This window comes from Phodopus roborovskii, unplaced genomic scaffold (genome assembly GCF_943737965.1).
Source record: "Phodopus roborovskii unplaced genomic scaffold, PHOROB, whole genome shotgun sequence".
Lineage (NCBI taxonomy): Eukaryota > Metazoa > Chordata > Mammalia > Rodentia > Cricetidae > Phodopus > Phodopus roborovskii.
The window spans coordinates 7,239,848-7,262,116 of NW_026126434.1; the positions used below are offsets into that span (position 1 = coordinate 7,239,848).

Genomic DNA, 22,269 nt, shown 5'->3' on the forward strand with positions numbered 1-22,269 from the left:
CAGGTCACTGATGATGAATCCACCACACAACCCGGATCTCTCTTCTTGGAGATAGGAGATACTTCATAGCTGTCCTGTTTGCTCTCACTTGGGATCTCTGCCTCCTCAGTACACACAGACCTCTGAATTGTCCCTGAGACTTGGAAGAAATGAGAAGCAAAACCTTCTCTGGGAAACACTAGGGAAGCCAACTTGAAATGGTTAATCTTCAGTAAAGATATAATATGACCAAAAATCATCAGCTTATCAGAACTATTGGCATACAGCATTAATTTGGTGGAAGGGGTTAAACACATAGAATTCTTAATTTTTTTATGTTATGGAAATTAAAACACTAATGAAATTTAAAATTTAACTTCATCTATGAGTAAGTCTTCCACAAGGTCAACTTGTCTAAACAATGATTGGATATTCTCTTGCTCCTTCCTACTGTGTTTACTCTGTGACAGGTGTTAACAGCTAAAGTAATTAATGAACGCCAAAAATAGAGTGGAAAAGGAATCCTCATTCTCACAGAAATTCATAACAGTGTTTATCCTAAGGACAACTGCTTATTTACCCATGTAGAACTGTTCTAGAGTGCTTTATCCAATCAGATTTGATTAAGTGCATAAAGAATTAGGATTCTATATATGTGTCTGTTCATTTTTAAAATTCAGGGTTATCATAAAACCCCATATAAAGTTACCAAAGAAATTAAAAAATACAAAAGAAAAGTTACCAAAGAAACATGAAATGGTATAGTCATTGAACAAGTCTTTAGGTCTAAAATTCTTTTAACTAAGAAAATTTTGAACTCAGTGTTATGAGCAGTTTTCCCGCAAGCCTGGTCCCGCAGAGCCATGTCAGCTATATATAACACACAGAGATGCTGTATTACATATAAAGCTGTTGGCCTGTTACTAGCATTTCTTATTGGCTACTCTGTCTTAAATATCAGCCCATTCCTATTAATCTAAGTGTTTCCATATGGTCTTATCTTACCAGAGAGAGGGTCCAGACTTCTCTCAAGTCCCTACATCTTGACTCTCCTCTACTACATCTCCCAGAATCCTCCTTGTCTCCTAGTCCCGCCTATCTTGCTTTCGTATTTGCCAAAAGTGCTTTATTCATTAACCAATAAGAGAAACATATTTACAGAATGACATCTCCTATCAACTGCCAGGAAAAGGTGTTACATTTTTGACTAAGCTTCTGTTACTCCAAAACTTCCTTTAAAAAAAGAGCAAATAATGAAGACTTGAATAATTTAATATGACTTGTATAATAATAATTATATTTTCCAGTTTCTAGGCACAAAAAAAAAAAAACACAACAAACAAAAACCCAACAACAAGCAAACAAAAAGTGTGGAGTATCTTTTAGTTATTCATACACTAAAGTCACAAGTTCTAATTACTTATTTTTTTTTTCTTTTTCAGGACCTCACACATGCTAGCACACTTAACATTAATTACAAATTCCCACCCCACCTGTTTGTACTTTTTAGTTTGCGACAAGATGTTACTATATTGCCCAAGTTGGCACTGAAGGTTCTACAGTCCAGGCAGACCTTGCACTTGTAAGCTTCATGATACAGCTTCCCAAGTTGTTTTTTTGTTTGTTTGTTTTGTTTTGTTTTGTTTTTGGTTTGTTTTTGTTTGTTTGTTTGTTTGTTTTTCTTCGCTCCATTAGAGTCAGGCATAATCTTCAGAAGCAAGGAGAATCAGTTATTGGAGAAGTCAAATGAGTCAATTTCATAGATTTCCAAAATACATTCCCGTCACTCTGGATACTTAAAAGAGGTTGGTCCTTTCTAACAGCCTGTCCTGCCTTCCTCTCAGAAGCCTCCTTACCTGAGGGGCTTGTTCTCTGGGCCCACATCTGCAAAGCCCATTTCCTCCAATTTGCAACGCCTGTAAAGCTCGTAGTGCCTCATATGGGTCTGCTCCCGCAGATCCTCCATGTTTGTACAAATAAGCATTTCCCGCAGCTTTACAAAGTCACAATGATTTTCATTTTCCACTAGCCAGAGAAAAATAAGAAAATTCTAGTTTTTAATTCACGATACACAATTAGTGCTTGTCAAATGAACAAGTAAATGGAACATGAAAGAACAAACAGCAAAATGGGCAGTTCTGATGGCTACTATAGTTATATATAAGTAACAAGGAAGAAACTCTTGCATTATATATGTTAGGAACTAGCAGCCGTCCCATCTGATGATGGGTGGGACGCTCAGCCCTATGAGCCTTACCTGGCGGCTCAAGCTTTACCTGGCTGCCAGAGGACTCAGTTATGCATGTGCAAGCCCCCCTTTTAAAGCAAGCATGCCAAGCGCACCTCTCTCTCTTGCTCCCTCTCTTGCTCTCTGGCTCCTGCTCTCTCTCTTTCTGGTCTCTCTCTTGCTCTCCCTCTCTGGTCTCTCTCACTCTCTCTCCTGCTTTCGGTTGGCCACCAGCTACTCCCCCCCCCCCAAACTCCACATGGGCGCTGAGTCTTGTGTTTGTGTTTCTTAGGCATTAGCTGCATCAAAAGAACAATATATACCAAATTACAGATAATAATAATTAAATTTAATTTATAAATAGTTTCACTGATATTTTGTTTGTTTATACTCAGGACATTTTATATAGTACTTTAAAAACAGTAAGTAACAATTTCACTCTGAAGCAGTAAATTCTGCTAAGATCTACAATGATCAAATTGTACAATATTACATTATTAATACATTTGTATTAAATACTATTCAAACATCAGGAAATACATTGGTATGCTCACTCTATGTTTATAATTACCAAAGTACTATAAATAGATATATATTATAGTGACCAGAGTTTTAAATAAAACTTTTAAAATGTATTTATTTGTTTGAGACAAGCTTCATTGTATTGCACAGATTGACATCAAATTTAATATCTCTGGCTTTAACCTCCTAAGGAGCGAAGACTACAGGCATATCATAACATTTATTTTACATTTTCATTAATTTAAAAGTTTTCTCAGTGATTTACATTTAAAATTATTATCATCTGGGCATGGTGGTATATGCCTACAATCCCAGTACTCCAGAGGTAGAGACAAGAGTATTGTAATTTTTAAGGCAGCTAGGCTGCACAGTAAGACCATTTCATAAAACAAAATCAACACCCCCAAATGTCAGTTAAAATATTTTTTAAAAAAATACTCTGAAGCTAGTGACAATACAAGAAATATATTCTCATTTAACTGCCATTAGAATTAAGGCCATATGGGGTGGTACAGGCCTATAATTCCCCTCAAAGTCAGAGAAGTTAAGCAGGAAGACATGAGTTCCAGGTCAGTCTAGGCTACAAAGCAAAGTTCAGAATCTCAGCACTTCAAAATAAAATAAAACAAAAAGCAAGTAAAAAGTAGATGAACTTACTTGCTTACTATAATGCCAAATAAATGGATTTATTTTTTTAAGCTGGCTTTCTAGTTCCTTTCGAAAATGGTGTGGCAATACTTTGACCAGAAAACATAAATATTTTCAAGATGGAATACTGTGCCCTCTCCTACATAATAATTCACTTGCATATCAAGTTTCACCACTACTTTCAATTTAAATTCTAATCGAGGACTAGAGATGGAGCTGCACAGAGCATGCACTAGCATGCTCGAGCATACTGGCTGGATCTAAGTATATGTCTTGCATCTTACCATGTGAAGGTAACCAGCAGAGGGGACAAAGATGACACAAGAAGATTAGGAAAGCTCTGTCCACAGATTGAACAAAGCAGTGTACAGACAATTCCTCTGATTATTAATTATAATCCAAATAAACATCACCTCAAATTGTCAAATTCAGTTTTGAGGTTTCCAGGCAACACATGCATTTTCTGTCATCATTTATCTTATTTACCTTGTACAATACCCCAAGGATACTGGCGAGCTTTGACCATCTTATTTCCAACTTGTATCTCATCCATACTTCCTACAACAGCAAATGGCAAATGTCCCTGGAAAGGAACCAAACATCAATCTTATCATCTTATACCATAATACCAGTGACTAAAATATCAGTGATGAAAATAGTAGAGAATAATTAAAAGTGATTCTACTCATCTTGGGATATGTACTAATTATCCTACAAGTTACTTTTGGACACTACAAAGAAAATTATGTGCATTTCCACACACAAGGCATAGTGTTATCTGGAATTGAAAAAAGAAGAAAAGGAGAAGCAGAAGGAGTATTTTGATACATGTGACACTGTCATCAACATTTTCTAAAACAAAAATGTTTTAGAAACTATACATGTTATATAGTATACAAAATAATACCATATTTACATTTAGTATATCACATATACTACTAATATAAAATGATGCTAGTGTAGTATGCTATAGAAAGCAAGAGAAACGAGATTATTGAGAAGAGGGAGGTGCGATTCAAGCTGGCCTGGGAACAAGAGTAGGAAGGTGTAGCATAGGGACTTCAAGTAACATGCAGCAGCTCACCTAGGGGCTAGTAATGCATGAATCTGTCTAATGCTGAGGCCTGAAATATGGGGGGGGGAGGTTCACATAAAAAAAATAATGTTTAATATATAGCAACTGAATGAAGGTTTCTTAACTGTCTGATTCATTACTAATGAGCATGTAAATAAAATTAGACATAAAGGCAATTAAAACCAAGGAATCAATTCACCTCATTTACATGATCATGATTTTAGAAATTTAGTTTGGGGTTTCTTCTTATCATGACTATAATGGTTAATCTTCACTGCCAAAGAGACAAGATTTAGAACCATCTCTGTGTGTGTCTCAGAAAGGTTTAATGGAGCAGGGAGCCCCATCCTGAACATGAACAGTACCACCCATGGGCTGGGGATCCATACATAATAGAAAGAAGACCAGACTGAGCAGCAGCATTTATTTGTGTTTCCTGACAGCAGACACACTGTGGCCAGCTGCCATCCACCTCTGCTGCAAGGATTCCTGTACCATGATGGATTATGACCTCAAACTACAAACCAAAATAAACTTAAGTTGCTTTGTCATGAAAAGTATCCAATACAGTACTATATGATAAATCAGAAAAGGGAAAGAAAAAGAATGGACATCTATAGAATGTCATTGGTAGGCATTTAGCTAGCTAGAAGTGCAACATTTGATCTCATGTCAGCCCTTATGTAGACTAAAAACCAAATTTTACATACAGGTTAACAAGTCTCCAGATTTTCCTGTCACAAAAAGCATGAGCCTCAAACTCACAACCCTTCAAAACACAGCAAAGAACTTAAGAAATGTGAAACTTCATGAAAAATACAGAAGTCAGTCATCTTAGTTTCATTAAATTAAGCATTTCATTTGTATAGATGATACTATAAGGGAGGATGAGGGTCAATACCAGCTTCAAGAGTTCTTCCTCAAAACTCAAAATTCTAATTCATTCCAAGGGAGGCTGCCCAGTCCTTTCATGTTTTTAAAACAGGACAGAAAGGAACTGTTCTGAAGTAATTAAATATGATTCAACTAAAGGTAAACTCAAGTCTTACAATGAATTACTTTATTTGGGTGAAAGCAAAAAAAAAAAAAAAAAAAAAAAAAAAAAGAAAGAAAGAAAGAAAGAGAAAGCATACATTAATATCTGGTTTTTGAAAACAGTTATTCTACTGAACTTTTTGACATTTCACATTATTTGCAGTCTTTTTGGGAAACAAAAGTGAAAATATATCCCATGGTTCTCTCTTTATTTATGGGTGCTACATTCCAAGCACCCAGTAGATGCCTGAGAGTATGACCTGTGCACAGCCCCATAGATAGTATGCTTTTCTCTACTAAGCATGCCTATGGACATTCATAAATTAGGTACCATAGTGATTAATAAACGTATGACCAAATGGGACAATAAACAATACATGACTGTGTCTGTTTAAAAATACTATTGTTTTTATGATGTCTTGGTACAATGTCTGTCATAAGATTTCATCATGCTGTTCAGATTGGCACATAACTAAAACTAGTAATTTATTTCTGCAATTTTCCATTTTCATAATAACAACTAAAATCTCAGGAAGTGAAGTGGAGATACTATGGCAACAACTTAGTACGTAGCTTTATTTTTACAAACAGAAGAGACTTATACTCAGTGGGGAGCTCACATTCATTGCACCATTGATCTTGGCAGTAGTGTCGTCATCTGTTGGAAACTGATAGATCTGAACACCATTGATGGCCAATTCACTCATGAGTTTCATCTTAAACTTCTGTAATTCACTTTTAGAAATTGTATCTGCCTTGGCAATTAATGGTATAATGTTCACCTATTAAGAAAGAAAATCCACAATCTCATCATAGAAAATTTGTTTTTAATTCTGCAGTCATAGTTTTTCCACAAAAAACCAGTCTCTGACATTACTTTTCTCTGACCAGGAGTTAGTAAACTGTGATCCAGGTTGCTACCTGATTTCTATAAATCAAGTAAACTGAAACACCACCACATTTATTCATTTATTCTGCTATAACAACTGAAGGACTTGCCATGAGGAGCACAGGAGGCTGACACATCTTACTATCTGCTTTTTATAGAAAAGTATGTAGATCTCCCTAACCAAAACAATTACTAGTTGTTATTCTCATGTATGTACATATATAATATTCTTATATACCCAGTCCTATAAATGCTAGGTTATGATAATTTCTAAAAGGGCTCTTGTAAAATTAAATGTTCATTTGTATCTATGTTTAGAATCTCATTATCCTCTCTCCCCCTCAAAGTATTTTTCAACTCCACACAAGCTAAGTGGAACATAATAAAACTATAAGCAAAACTCACCTGCTTAATTCACTAACAACTTTTATTTCTTTATAATCTGAGCATTAAGTAATCAGATAATAGATGCCCCAAGAACACTAAGAGAACAAGTGACATTTCTCCTTTTTGCCTCTTCTTTCATTCTTTATTTGCCTCTGTCAGAGCCTAGTCATCAGAGGTAGCTACCCACCTACAGTACTGGGAGGAAACTGCCAGTACCAGCTAAGTGTTCTGATGCAAAGGAATGGCTTCCTCAGCATTGCTTCAGTCCCATTACTACTAGAGAGGAAGAAAGGTGGGACATGAAGACTACTTTATAAACTTAGTCTTGCATGAGATTAATGTCCACACAAAAGGTTGATGTCTCAGTTTTACCATCATGTTTTTCTACTTTGAACTAGATACATGTGGAAAAGAAGGCAAGATCAGAATGCAATTTTCTGAATAGTGGAAGTAAAAATAAAGCTGCAATCCCTATTCAGTTTTTAAATGTTTTTCTCTTTTCTAATTCTGCACTGACTCAGTATTTGCCTCTCTATTTACTAGCCTTCCATCTACTTCCAAGGAGACAATGTTTTGCCAACTATCCATGAAGTGGATGGCAGAAAACTCTACAACAATATGAGGAAACAGGATTAATGTTGAATCTGTCAAAGTACATAAAAGTTTTAGTGCCAAGTCCTTGGTTTCAAGAATCTACACTTAGATATTCAATAACTTATGCCAAAGTTTACAAATTGCAATTGCTTTCCATAACTGTATAAATGTTGAATAAGTATCAATGTGCACACAGGAAAGGAAATAATGGATGCTGCCAAAGATGGTTATTTGTCACCATCTGGATAACAGTAACTTTCTATGTCCAGCAGCCATGTGTTTGCCTTTCAGGTTGAAGAGAGGAGGCTAGGGGAACCTTAGAAGCAGCAGTCACCTTCATCTCTCCCTAGTATTCTTATGAAAATTAAGAATTTACAAAGACTACCAAAGGTCTAGTGGCTAACAGCTGCCCATACTAGAACAACAATGGCCAAACATACATACATCCACAACACTGTATATTCATGGACAAAATTAAATAATTGGGGCTTGTCTTAAGTTTTCTTTTTAAACTTGCAAGGAAGATTATAAAATTCATTATCTCATTTGCTACAAAAAGCTATAGGTAAAAAGCTAAAGGCAGGATTATGATGAAGGAGACCAAATTTCAGAATTGCCCTATTACTGGGAAAGAAGACGAAGAAGAGGAGGAGGAGGACAAGGACGAGGAGGGAAGAAGGAACATGAGGAGGAGGAAGAAGGAAGAAGAAGAGGAAGAAGAAGGAAGAGGAATAAGAAGAAGAAGAAGAAAAAGAAGAAGAAGAAGACAGACCCAATCTTCACATGTGACTAATGCTGACAAGCTTTTACTGACACCAGAAATCATTTCATTTCAAATTATTTGGTAGTGTGTAATATATGTAATTCCTGGGAGGTAAAGGGTTGGACTGCTGAAAAGTCCTCAAGGTTGTCTTCTGAAAAATCCACTAACAGAGCTGGTTAACACAAACTGCTCCTGGCAGAGGTAAAGTAGCTGCATGACCAATATAAGAACATTCTAAATAAGATTCTTTGACTATTAATAAAAAATAAATAGAATGAATAATATAGGTGTTTCCTATATACAAACGTAACTATTTTGCAATATATGTCACATATCTTAATGTGAGTTCACTGTCCCCACATCAGTAAAAACACAAAAGCCTGGTTTGTTTGTTCAGTGCTGCAACAAGCTGGTAAGTGGCCGGGCTGCAGGTGAGCGAGACAATGATCCAATTCTTCTCTATTATTTATTTGATTTTATAAATGTATTAAAGTGCTAAGAATTGGACCTCGCCTTGCACATGCTAGGAAAGGGACTATCAGTGAAATGTGACATTATTATTTTTACCTTTTCTTAGATAAAATACTAGTATTAGGGTTTTTTTCTGAGAAAGATCTCACCCTATTGTTCAGGTTGGCTTCAAACTTTTGGTCTAAAGCAATTTCCCTGCATCAGCCTTCCCAAGCAGCTGGGATTGCAGGTATACCACACACCCCAGCTTCTACTGCCCAGCAGGCCATGGCTACAACCTGTTTAATTTAGAAGGAAGTTTAAATTTTAAATAAAAAATATACTACCTGAAGATTAGGTAGTATGTGATTATAGACTATAGTAAAACAATTCTCTGTCTGTGACCTACAATTATGTTCTGGCTACTTAGAAGAAAGCTAAAACATGTTTACATGCCTGTATATTGTGCATACTGAATGCATTATTTAACAGGGACTACATTCATTACCTCATTTAATTCTCACTAGGTAATGATATTAGCTATCTTTTACTGGGAATGTCTTCTTACCAAACCCTTTATTTATATGGGTTAATTAATTTTCACATCTACACTTCAAGGCAGGGCTTCACTTGCTCTGTATATTACGTAGTGAGGAAGATGAGGTACAGAGCACTAAAGGCACTTGCCACAGGTGAAACAGCTAATAAGAGATACAACCAACATTAAAGTCACTGCCACTGATAACAAATTTTATGATCTTTAAAATAATGTACCATACTCTTGTATAACACAAAATTTTACTTTTGATTTTACTCCTTTAAAAAGCAAAGATTTGTATATGAACAGATTTCCTTGGGATTAGGGCAGAAACTAGTCTTTTTTTTTTCAATTTTTAAATAAATATAAAAATCCTCCATGACTTAATTTATGGAGCTGTTTTTTATAACCTCCTAAATTTATAAATAGCTACTTGCTTCAGAAATTCAGGAACAAATTTTCTTGGTCTGTTCAAATGAAACATATTTAACATATTTCACTGCAATGAAATAGTATGCTTTATAATCTTTGCCAAAGAAGTTATTCCTTTCACTTATGTCTGAAATAAGATTGTATCAAGTAATTCTATATGAAAATTTATAGAACAATTATAACAAATGTAATCACTAAAAAGAGAACTTGTTTAGTATTTGTATCTTATTTTCCAGATTGAATATCCCCAAGAGGGGGGAACCTTTTAAAAACATATAGAATAAGCTATAAAGTATGTGCATATTATCATAAAAAGTACTTTAATATTTCAAGTATACTAAAATTTGAGAAGTTGGTTGCTTCCCTAATCCACCTTGCTGTCCAGGCTCTTCATGGTTAAGAGGTCAAGTGTCCTTAGAGAATGGCCTGTTGGAGCAATGAAGTAGAGGCACACATGGATACGAGAATCATGGTAGTTAAAAAGAGCACGCTTGATCTTCAATTCTTCTTGGAGATAGGCCTCAAATTGATCATCTATGTAATCAACTATTGGTTGGTAGCTGAAAAAAAAGTATTTAAATATTTAATACAACATATCCATGCTTAGTAAGGAACTTGTACAATTATCAAGTCTGAGGTCTGTATCTTCCAGTAATATCAGTTAATACTGACACCAGTTAGTACTAACACACAGTATGTACAATATACACATATGAAAATAATTCTGCCAATACATTAGGATAAACTAGCTCAGTGGTTCTCAACCTTCCTGATGCTGAGACCCTTTAATACAGTTCCCTCATGTTGTGATGACCCCCCAACTATAAATTTACTTCATTGCTACTTAATAAGTGTAATTTTGCTACTATTATGAATTATAATGTAGATATCTGATATGACTCCAAAGGAGTCATGACCCATAGGTTGAACATCACTGATCTAATTAGAAATAGTATTAAGTTCACAAAGATTCATTTCTACATCCATTCACATACTAGGTTCAATTCTTTTAAGACTTTTAGAACCAGTTTAATATACAATTAAAGTGATAGGTGGCACGTTAATTGGTTGAGAAAAGGAAAAGATATCAACTAAAATATATGGGTCAAAGTGACTGACTTCCTGTATTCAGTACATCTATAAGACATGAAAAGCTTAACTTACAAAAGAGGAAAGGCCAGTATCATCTAAAGTTATCTAACTGGTAATGCTGGCATGGTATTATTTTCTGTTAATTAGAAATAGATCAATTACAGCTTGTGCTCCATTTCTTGCCCAGATAACCCCCATAAGACCTCTAGCTGTTTCAGTCCATTTTCATCCTTTGAAATACAAATCAAATCAGAGTACTAGAAAAATAGTGTACTTAATCTCAGCTCATGAGTCTGTCAACTTTCCACTTCATCTTGATATGTTAAATCATTGCTTATACAACTTATTTGTATGCGTTCATGTGTGCAGGTGCATGTGTGTGCCTGTGTATGGATCCAGAGGACACCCTCAAGAGCCAGCTGCCTTGTTTATTGAAACAGGGCATCTCATTGGCTTGGGGTTTACAGATTGTGCACAGCTGGCTGGCCAGCAAGCACCAAGGTTCCTCAGTCTCCAAATCCCTGGCACTGAGATTACAAGCATGTGCCACTGTGCCTACTTTTTTAATTATTTTTTTTTAATATGGGTTCTGGAGAGCAGACCCAGGCCATGATATTTAAGTACTTCACTGACTAGGCTATCTCAACATGTCTCCTTTCTCTGTTAACTAACTTTATTATATAATCCAGGGCCATAAATAACACAATAGCAAGTTAAACATTATCAAGATTTACAGAATAAAATCTACTATGGAAACATATATCTATCATGAAGCTATTTTAATAGTTCAAAAACAGTTTCTTTCCTAAGCCCCCTGGGTGTTGGACACTCCATGGACATCTTTGTAGTAGCAGGGAAAGTAACCTTATAAACACACACACACAAAAAAAAAACAACTGAACTCTTTTTTATAATTGTCTGATAATTCTAGTCCTTGCAGACCAGAACCTAAAACACAGAATAGTGTATTCCCCCACTATAGACAGCAGACAGTTGGAGGAGAAAGACAGCAACTTCCTAATTCTGTTTTCTATAAGAATTAGAATAATACCTTGAACATTATAAGAAATGAGTTCATTATCAGACTACCAAGACCAAGAAAGGTTCCTTAGTATACTCGTCTAAATGTGACTCAATCTTCTCTCCAAAAAAAATCTGAATAGTAATAATCTTTAAATACTGTCTTAAGATTTTTCAAAAATAAAACCATAATACTGTTAGTTAAATAAACAGGAATAAACAGTTAAATAAACAGAAACTTATCCTGTTTCTGACTCCAGTAAATATAAAACACCATTTCAATGAGAAGACAGTGACTTATCATTAAACTCACATCCTTAAAAATACCTGACAGCTCAACATTTATCACTTGCCTGTCTGTCTATATGCAATACTATCCTTAAGTCAAGTCTTAAGATATGTCAGCAAAGCACCTGAGGCCTTCAGCTGATTTCACAGATTTACTGAAACGGATTTAATTGATATTCCCACAAAGTATCTGAAAAATGTTTAGATTTGTGACTTTGTTCTGTTCCTACAAAAACTTCAAACCACTGACCACATAGGAATATGTTATTTTTGACAAACTGAATCGGCCTTTCAGGACCAAAGCCACACACTCACCTTTGGTCCCAAAATAAACTATTCATTGTTCCCTGAGGTGAGAACTGTTTTTGCACCAATGGTTTAGGACACTCAATATGGCCAAATTCAAAGGAGGAGTCACCTGGATCAGCAACAGGGGTCAGGGCTTGTGCCCGCTCTCTAGGACTGCCTCCTCAGATGGGTATTCTTTATGGGGTCAGACTTCTCTCGGTTTGGTCAACCATACACTGGTTTGTTTTGCGCTGGATGTTAGGACACTGTTTATTTAAATACCTTTTATGTTGTTTCAGAGTGTTTGGTTTATTTTTGATTGTTTGCAGAATATTCAGTTTATCTGATAACATTCACCCTGTTCTCTTTGCACTCCTCTAACATTTAATTAAAGGAGAGAGGAAGTACTTAGAGAAAAGCAGCCATTTGGTAAACCAGTTTGTTGGCTTTATGCTTGGTGATTTATATTGATCTTGCAAGTGTTTCAAGAATAATGAGAAAACCTAAGCAAAGATAAGTTCACATTACTCTAAAGGAGAAACATTTAATGTTTTATACTGTTTTGGATTTTTCCTCTTACTAAACTCAAATCCTAGCAGAGTTAAAGGTCATAGATGGACAGTTTACTGTAGCTGAAAATTTAAAACATCTAAAGAATGAAAACAAAATAAAATTGGTAACCTAAAATCAGCAAGTTTTAGAAACTACATAAAAGGAGATGAAGAAGAACTGAGTACAGGTAATGTAGTGGATGCCAATTATAAAACAGGATATAAAGCTGTTTTTCTAATTCTGATTCTGGCATGCATTTTGGGGGGGATGGGTGGCAGGCAAGTGCATAAAATCTATTTGATACTAAAAGCATATATTTTAATGTGAAGCTCCACAGTTTCCATTCCAAATGCCTACAACAACTGTATAGAAGTTCACTAAGTTGTATAGATTTTTGGTCTAGTTAATTTTGGTGTGTAATTTTTTTTATTTATCACCAAGTACTTTTAACAATAAAGTTATATAAAAAAGACATTGTCATAGTTTGCTTTCTGTTGCTATGAATTACACCATGGCCAACAGCAACTTGAGGAATGAATTTCTTTCATCTTATACATCCACATCATAGTCCATCATCCTGAGAAGCCAAGGCAGGAACTCAAGGCAGAGACTGAAAGTGAGACCATGAAGGAATGCTGTTTATTAGCTTGCTTCCTGTGGCTTGCTCAGTCACATTTCCTCTATACTCCGGAATGGCACTGTCCACAGTGGACAGAGCCCTCCCATATCAATTACTAATCAAGAAAATATTCCTACAGACATGTTCACAGGCCAATCTGGTTCCCTCTTTCCCAAAACTGTATCAATTTGACAAATAACAGGAGTAATCAAAAACCATGAATTAATTAGAAAAGTTTAGAGACTGCATCAGAGCTAAAAGTAAATTCTGAGAAACATAACTATGCCCAACCTTTCTTTTCATATCTCCTTAGACTGTGATGTCCTTCCTTCACCTCCAAGCAAAATAAAATTTCAAGGGAAAACAATATATGGCCTATTTTAGGTTTAAAATTTAGTGGGAAGAGCTATATTAAAAACTCCAAAATAGAGAGAAGTAGAAGAAAGAGAAGGGGAGGAGAGGAAAGCACATGTGACTAGGGAGATTGAGTCAGGGTAGGAATAGAAGACAGAAGAGAGAGAAAGAGAAAGAGAGAGAATGAACATAAAAGAGAGAGCCATTATTGGTTTGAAGAGAAAACTGAACCTAAAGAAAGATCTAGAGACCTACAAGACTGCCAATTTGAGCAACCGTGGAAAGACTACCAAAATGCCCTTCCCAGATAGTGAGATCAACAACTAACTTATCCACCATCATGGAGCCCTCATCTAGTGCCTGTTGGAAACAGAAGCAAACACCCATAACTAGACACTGAGTCAAACTAGAATCCAGATGCAGAGGGGAGAGGTTGCAGAAACACATACAAACAGCTGACCTGAACAAGGAGGAGCTAACGGGCCCCCAGTCTGATAGCTGGGAATCCAGCATGGGACTGACTCAGACCCCCTGAATATGGGTCTCAGCTAGAAGGACTGAGTGGTCTAAGGGACCTCAGACAGTAGAACCAGGACCTTGTGGACACATTCCCCCATGGAGTGATACTGCTTTAACTGCCTTAACAAGAGAGAAGTCCTAGTCCCTACTTCACATGACTCGACAGATTCACATGACCCCACCTGGATGGCATTGCTCTACATGTGGAATTGGGGTGGGGGGATGGGAGGGGAGGGTGGTCAGGGTGCATGTGAGGGGGGAGAGAGGGTAAGAGGGAGGAAGGGAGGGAGGGAGGAAAGAAGAGGGAACTGGGATCGACATGTAAAATAAAATAAAAATAATAATACTAATAAAAAAAGGAGAAAAAAAAACTCCAAAATATAAAAGCAACTTTCTGTTGATGGTAATCTAATTCTATATAACAAACTTCATCTTTGATCTTTTTCCTTTCACTAGGCCTAGAGATGTAAACTTCCTACTTTGTTTTACAGAGAAAGACATCGATTGGGTTATACTTGGTTATAAGTTGTTTTCATGTGAGTCAAAACTAACTCTGTCCCCCAAAATTCCTAAGAGTAACTAAATTAAAAAAAAATCTGTGGCTATTTCATTTTATATGAAATAAAACATATTAAGCACTAAAATTACTATTCTTAACATGCCTAACTTAAGATATATTGCTGCTACTATTGCCTCTTTTTAAAAAAGTTTTTTTAAAAAAAAGTTTTAAATGGTTATTTTTTCAAGAAACCTAATCTTAGCTAAGCCTATATAATATACAGTTCTAAAAATTTAATGCTAGGGGGGAAAACATCATTTCAAAACCTGCTTGTAAGAGCATCCATGCTTTTTATCATAAATGTAACCTTTAAGTATACTTAGGACACTTAACATTTGTATGCTTTAGTTTTATAAAAAGGTAAACTACTTATTAAATGATTAACATTTTTACTTCAAATAAAATATGCTACACTTTAATGCTGCTTTTGTTGCCCTGAAGAAACAAATGAAAGTTACACTTTCATAAAGGCACATTCAACATGTCTATTATAACAAGACTTACAAATTTAACCAATAGTTGACTTACAATTGATTAAAAAAAAAGAACTGTTAACACACTTTGAAGTTATACCTATATGCATACTTAAAATACAGTGTACATGTCTTCCATGTCCAGATACAGCTTCCTGAGTCTGAGTTTGGAATATAGTTATTTTATTCCTAAGACATGGGGTAGTTTATTTTGTTGTTGTTGCTATTGTTGTTATGTTTTGTTTGGAAAAAAAAGGACCCATCAAGTAAGAAAGAAATAAAGGTTATAAATATAAAATGTTATCGGTATGGGGCTGGAGAGATGGCTCAGCAGTTAAGAGCATTCCTGCTCTTCCAGAGAACCCGGCCAGGTTCAATTCCCAACACCCACATGGCAGCTCACAACTGTCTGTAACTCCAGATCAAGGAGATCCAACACCTTCACAGAGACATACATGCAGGGAAAACACCAAAGCATATAAAATAAAAGTAAATTAATTTAAAAATGTTATTTTAAAGAAGGTTAACAAAAAATGAAACACTTTAAAATAAGACAGAATTCTATTGTAAAATATAGTAAGATTTTGATCTAGAATAAAAGTGTATTCCAAAGATGGAAAATGAAATAAGAGGGAAAAGCAAGAAGTAATTTATAAAAATGTTATATAGGCTAGAGAGATGACTCAGCAGTTAAGGGCAGTTGCTGCTTTTGTAGAGAACCTGTGTTCAATTCCCAGAACCCACATGGCAGCTCACGACTATCCAGAAGATCTAAAGCCATTTTCTGACTTCTGTAGACACAAGGTATGGACATAGCACCCATGCAGGCAAGACACTCATCGACACAAAATATTTTTTTAAAATATGAATCACTAAAAATGAAAATTTAAAAGGCCTGAAAAAACACCCAATTTATAGAAACGCCTCATCTATGGATAAAAATGGGACTGGACCTGCAAGAATAGCTGAAGTAGACTCCAACTGATGGGGATGTCCTTCTGTGTGCTGTGAATATTTGTTTCTCTTATTGGTTGATGAATAAAGCTGTTTCAGCCAATGGATAGGCAGGATGTAGCCAGGCGGGAAGTATAAATGGGGCTACCAGACTAGGAGAATTCTGGGAAGAAGAACACAGAGAGTGAGTTGCGAGGGAGATGCCATGTAGCTACTGAGAAAGAAAGAGGCTCTGGCATTCTCGGTAAGCCAAGATCAGATACATAGATTATAGGAATGGGTTAATAATGAGATAGCTAGCCAATAAGAAGCCTCAGCCAGGGCTGGAGAGATGGCTCAGCTATTAAAGGCTAGGCTCACAACCAAAAATATAAGAAGCCTGAGCCATCGGCCAAACAGTTTATAATTAATATAATATGTGTTGATTCTGGACTAAATGGCTTCAGGACTGGGCAGGACAGAAACTTCTGTCTATAATCAAACTGTTCTGTGACAGCTAGTATTTCACACAAAACCTGTCTATATATTACTTTAAAAATGGAGAGAAAACATCCAACAAAGTAATGAATCAGGAAAAGCAATTTAAAATTTATTTTAGAGCTAAATGTAGATAGTAAAGTATACCTATAAAATTTATTCAGGAGATCAAGTGTCTTGGTCCTATATTTAAACTCATTTAAAAATACTTTTACTTACGTACAAATCAGTTCTAAGTTGATATAACCACTAATAACACTTAAAGTGAGATATCCTATGCTGCTTGTTGACTTTTGTCTAGAGGGTCCACGTGAATCATTTCCTGATAGGCTGGAAGACCACACCCTAACCTGAATACATAGATTCAGTTTACACAAATGACTTTGAAAAAACATCTTTCATTATTATGAAACTATATATGTTTGACAGTAAAATGAATAAAGATTTATACTAATATATTCCTCCCTTTATTTCATAGTCATCAATACAAAATCTACAATTAACCTCTATAACACTACTGAAGAAAAATGGACAAGAAATGACATGATAAAACTAAGCTAGGATTTCATTATTAAAAACTTTGATGCAGGTTTACCTGAGACCAGCAATTCTGAAACTGTGGGTTGTGACCCCTTTTGGGAGTTACATATCAGATATCTTGCATATTAGATATTTATATTACAATTCATAACAATAGCAAAATTACCTCTAAAATATCAACTAAATAATTTTGTGGTTGGGGGCCACCAACCACATTAAAGGGTCACAGCATTGGAAGGTTGAGAAGCACTGATCTAGACAGTTCTCACTGGAGAACATTTCTATAGGCTGGTAAGCCCTATAGAGGGTTGTGTGTCATCTTGTTTTTCATATTGCTAGTGTCTTTGCAATGGGACCTGGACATCTGGAGTTAGTTCATTGGTCATGTGTAAGAGATGAGTCTCTTACGCTGACTAGGGATTTAGTTTTGTTTTTACTTCACCCATACTTGGGTGACTTCAGACGATGTACATCTTAGTCTTTAGGAGACTTGATATTAATTTTTGAGAGGCTGGAATGATACTAATTCAATAGTTACTGAAGGTTCACTGGATTCTTAGTGATAATAAGACTGTTTAAGTAAGGTCCCAGGATAGGGAAAGAATGTATAGGCCCATGCTTCAGGAAGGTTCTGGGGCTGATGGGGCAGGGGTTAGAACCAATGAATGTATTAACAGAGTTGTGGTGTAGGCTACTGGAGCAAGGTTGCAGAGTGAGGGAACTCACCAAGTAAAGCTCATTGCTGGACCTGAATTGGAAGAAAGGTGATGTGGGATGGAAGGGTGGGGGAATTCACCAAAAATGCCTGCCACATGGCTTCTATCTGGCCCTAAACCTAGTCTGCTTGGACCTAAGGCCTGCTTAATTAGAGGGAACTCATGCCTGGTACCTACCCAAAAACCCAAATGAGACATACATTATACAACTCAAGGTTCAAGAACACCACAAATGAAGGAGTGGGAAAACTGTTAAGGAGGACCAAGAGAACTGCTGTGAAACATTATCTTCTGGACATGACAGGGATGTTACACCTATGAACTCTCAACAGTTATAGTTAACCACACAGACCACAGCAATCAACATTCTAGTGTTAATAGGAAAAGGCCTATAAAGCCTTATCCCCAGCTGAACTACAGATAAAGTCAACTATATCACCCATGCTCTGTGCGTGTGATATGTATGTGTTTGTATGTATATGACAGACATAATTTTGAGAGGAAATGTGAGACAGGCAATGGACAACAAGTTAGAAGTAGGGAGAGAGCAGTGAATATGGTCAAAGTGCATTGTACTCACGTATAAAAGTCTAAATAAGTTTCCCATAATGCTTAATAATATAACTGGCTATTTTGGTGGGAATTTGACAGGAAAAAGAAATGAATTCATTATATATATATATATATATATATATATATATATATCACTTTATATGATTGTCCTTATATGTCTTATATATCTTTTTCATAACAAGGTAAGTCTAAAAATTTGTAAAAATATTTATCAACTATACATTAAATAGCATGATATTTTTATTAAATATATATTTTAATGCTGTGGTTTAATTATTCTAAAGAAATATGACAACTCAATAGAAAAACACCACCTTATAAAAAACAACAAAATACTAATCAGTTGCTAAGGAAAAACTGTCTGGGAGCAGAGTCATGTATTATCATTTGTAGCTTAAGAGAAAAGGCAAAGTCTTCACCCTGAAATAAAACGTTTTTTTTTTTTTTTTTTTTGGTTTTTGGAGACAGGGTGTCTCTGTGGCTTTGGGGCCTGTCCTGGAACTAGCTCTTGTAGACCAGGCTGGTCTCAAACTCACAGAGATCTGCCTGCCTCTGCTTCATGAGTGCTAGGATTAAAGGCATGAGCTACCACTGCCCAGCAAAACTTGTCTTAACACAAGAAAAGAAACAAACAAAAAACCCACATACCTCTCTTCTTTATTTATTTGGTCACCAAATCCCACTGTATTTACAATGGTCAGTTTCAAGCGAACATTACTTTCCTGGAGTTCGTATGTCTGAGCTCGAAGTCTAACACATGGGCAAAAATGTGAGGATTCAAGTTCTTCAAAATTAGTGTTAAACAGTGTGTTAATCAGTGTTGACTTTCCAATTCCAGTCTCCCCTGGAAGAAACAAAGCAGATCTTCACACATGCAGAGGTCACTGGGAAGATTCACACCTAAACTCTAGGATGGCTTGAAGGATTCCAACTATTTCAAAAGCTAGGCTGCTTAGAAATCTAGGCTAAAGCTGGTCCTAAATCACCAGAAGAACAATGACTATACATGCTAAACTACTCTGACCTCTGAAGAGATCAAGTTTTTTTTGTTTGTTTGTTTTTGATTTTTTTAAGTTTGAAGTTAAACAAAACTAGTAGAATTTAAATAAGTCATAAAATGCACAGACCCATTCATCTTAGACACAAGCATCATCCTGCTTCTACAAAGAATGAAGTGACCACAGGAACATGAATTCTGAAAAACGCAGAGGAGAAGTTATTGGCACTCACCCACACAGAGAATATTAAAACAGAAGCCTTGCTGAATGGATCTATCAACCAGCTGATCAGGTAAACTTTCAAAACCAACATGGCCACACATAGTCAAGGAACGGGTATGTTCTTTTTTCTGAAGAAAAATAAAACAAGTAACTTTGATTTTCATTATTTTTATATTTGGAATTTGACTTAACTAATAGGCACACTTGAAAGGAACTGAAGCAACTGATGATTTCACCACTTCTATTTCTGACTGAAGAAGATAAAAGTGATTAGGCACATCTGTGAAACTAGAAACCAGTGTTGAACCTCCCACAACACTCACTTTTATATGACAAAAGTCCAGCACAATTTTTAACATTAAATGTGTGACCTCCAAAACCAACAAAACATCCAAGTAAACTATGGAATATTCACTAACAAAAAAGAGGAATTATTGCCATTAAGTATGTTTATATATAAATCTTAAATAGTTAGGAAAATCTGATTAGAAAACAGAGGTATAGATAGTGGCACTTTTACATTCTGAATTATAAGGGTATATTTGTATTTCATGTTACAGGAAAGATTCTACATATATTTATTATAAATAATTCAACACATACACACTGCTAACATTCTGAGTGAAACTCGAAACCTAGATGGAGCCTTGAAAGGAATGCAAGGCTTAGTGGCCTTGGCGATAAGCAAACTCAGAAACACAGAAAGAGACAGCAATGAGGGGGAAATGCAGGAGACAACAAAGAGAGAAGCACCCAATAAGAACCACTGAGACAAGGCTGACTATGTGACTAGAGGGACAAGGCTAAACTTTGCAATCATTTGCTGTCTTTGTTGCTTTTCCCCCATTTATATGAGCTGGAGATGGGAGACAGAGAGAGGAAGGGAGGGAAGGAGGGGGAGGTTAAAAAAAAAAAAAAGAAGAAACACTGCACTACAGTTAAAGATTCTGTAAAACCAGATATTTGATATTATGGAGAGTTAAAATATTGCAAACCAGAAGCAAATTACCTTGAGTTAACGTATTAACTCCCACTGAAAGCTAATGTCCCAGTGACTATTGTTTTAACTTATAAGGTCTTTTTAACAGACCATAAGCTGTCACCAATCCAACAGTTAAGAATCTTAATAACAGTAAGGATGTTTGAAAAAGTGTCAAGGAATCATATTTTTGTTTATGTAGGTGTGTGTGCGTGTTTGTGTACATATGAAGTTATGAAACTTAGACTGACAATATTCCCCACAAGAGTCATGACTATCAAATAAAAACTGTAGTACTGGGCATGAGAAACCCCTATTCTGTTTCTAAGAGAAATGTTCTTTCTGTGGCACATATAATACATTATAAATAAGTTCCTAATAGCTATAACACAATAAAATATTATTAAATTTTTTTTATTTTAGTTTGCAAGAAAGTTATGTTACTTTTTATAAATATACAAATGCTGGATCTAATCTGCCAACAATGCCTCTCTTGTCGGCCTTTCCACCCATTTTCTGTTGTCATCTTCAGAAAATGTAACCATTTGCTATCTTATTCAATTTTTTTTAATTATCTTTTTGTGTTCAAAACTGCCAATTCTAGGGGTTTTCTCCATTCCTGCTCATAAGATAATTTAGTGTTCAAGATCTTTGGTAAAATGAGACATTCTCTTCTCTAACTCTTATATTTTAATTAAAAGAAAAAAGGTAAAGGAACATTTTAAAATTCCATAAGGCAATGGGGTATAAGTATAAATTAAAACAAAAACTTAGGTACTAAACAGGTAATATTACTTGGCTATATTATATCAAGTGTATAATTTGGATTCAACTCTTAAGAGAAATGATATAAACAATAAAAAGTATATTTTAGGAAAATTAATATTTTAGATAAGGATGCATTTTTTTACAATAAAATAAGATTTTTGTAAAAAACAAAAAAAAAAAAGGTGGAACTAAATTGAAAGAGTTTATGACCAAGAGTTATGGCCAAGAGTTTGACAACATGAGTGCTATGAGGCTGAGACGATGCTTGATGATTAAAGGTTACTAAACTTCCTAAGGTCAAAACGCAATACCCTGAGATAAAACAGATGCCTGAGATAAAATAGATGCCTGATTCTGTTTACAACAACGAGGCTTTCTTAAATGTCATCTGCTCTTAGTCGGTTTTCCCACTGTGTAAAAACCTCCACTTACTGGACTACCACTGCATTAACAGCAGAAAAAAGTTCTATTTAAAAAAATTATTCCTACCTGAGGCATTCCCGCTAAATTACACAATAACTAAAATTATGTAATCATAAGAACATTTTCCTGAACAAATTCTTAAATCTATGTATCTAATCAGCCTGTCATACAAATAGTTCCAATATGCAGACCAATAACTAAACAACTATAACTGTCAAAACCAGCTAAAGCTTACTTTTCCTTAGCTTAAGATATTTTTATTAGTCTTTCTAAATTTAAGTTCTACCCTTTGAAAAACATTCTTTATGTCTATATT

The 22,269-nt window shown here is 35.4% G+C and overlaps 1 protein-coding gene across 4 annotated transcripts in view; it reads right to left on the reverse strand.

The window, feature by feature from the left end:
- Nucleotides 1-22,269, reverse strand: part of Septin10 (septin 10) — a 55,664-nt gene that overhangs the window by 12,547 nt on the left and 20,848 nt on the right. For all 4 annotated transcript variants that reach the window (XM_051186725.1, XM_051186726.1, XM_051186724.1 and 1 more), the window contains exons 2-7: nt 19,794-19,911; nt 19,212-19,407; nt 9,913-10,099; nt 6,107-6,268; nt 3,863-3,959; nt 1,836-2,004 (exon numbers count right to left, since the gene is read on the reverse strand). In XM_051186725.1, coding sequence (XP_051042682.1) covers nt 1,836-2,004; nt 3,863-3,959; nt 6,107-6,268; nt 9,913-10,099; nt 19,212-19,407; nt 19,794-19,911 — 929 coding nt within the window. The remainder of the gene's footprint in view (nt 1-1,835; nt 2,005-3,862; nt 3,960-6,106; nt 6,269-9,912; nt 10,100-19,211; nt 19,408-19,793; nt 19,912-22,269) is intronic.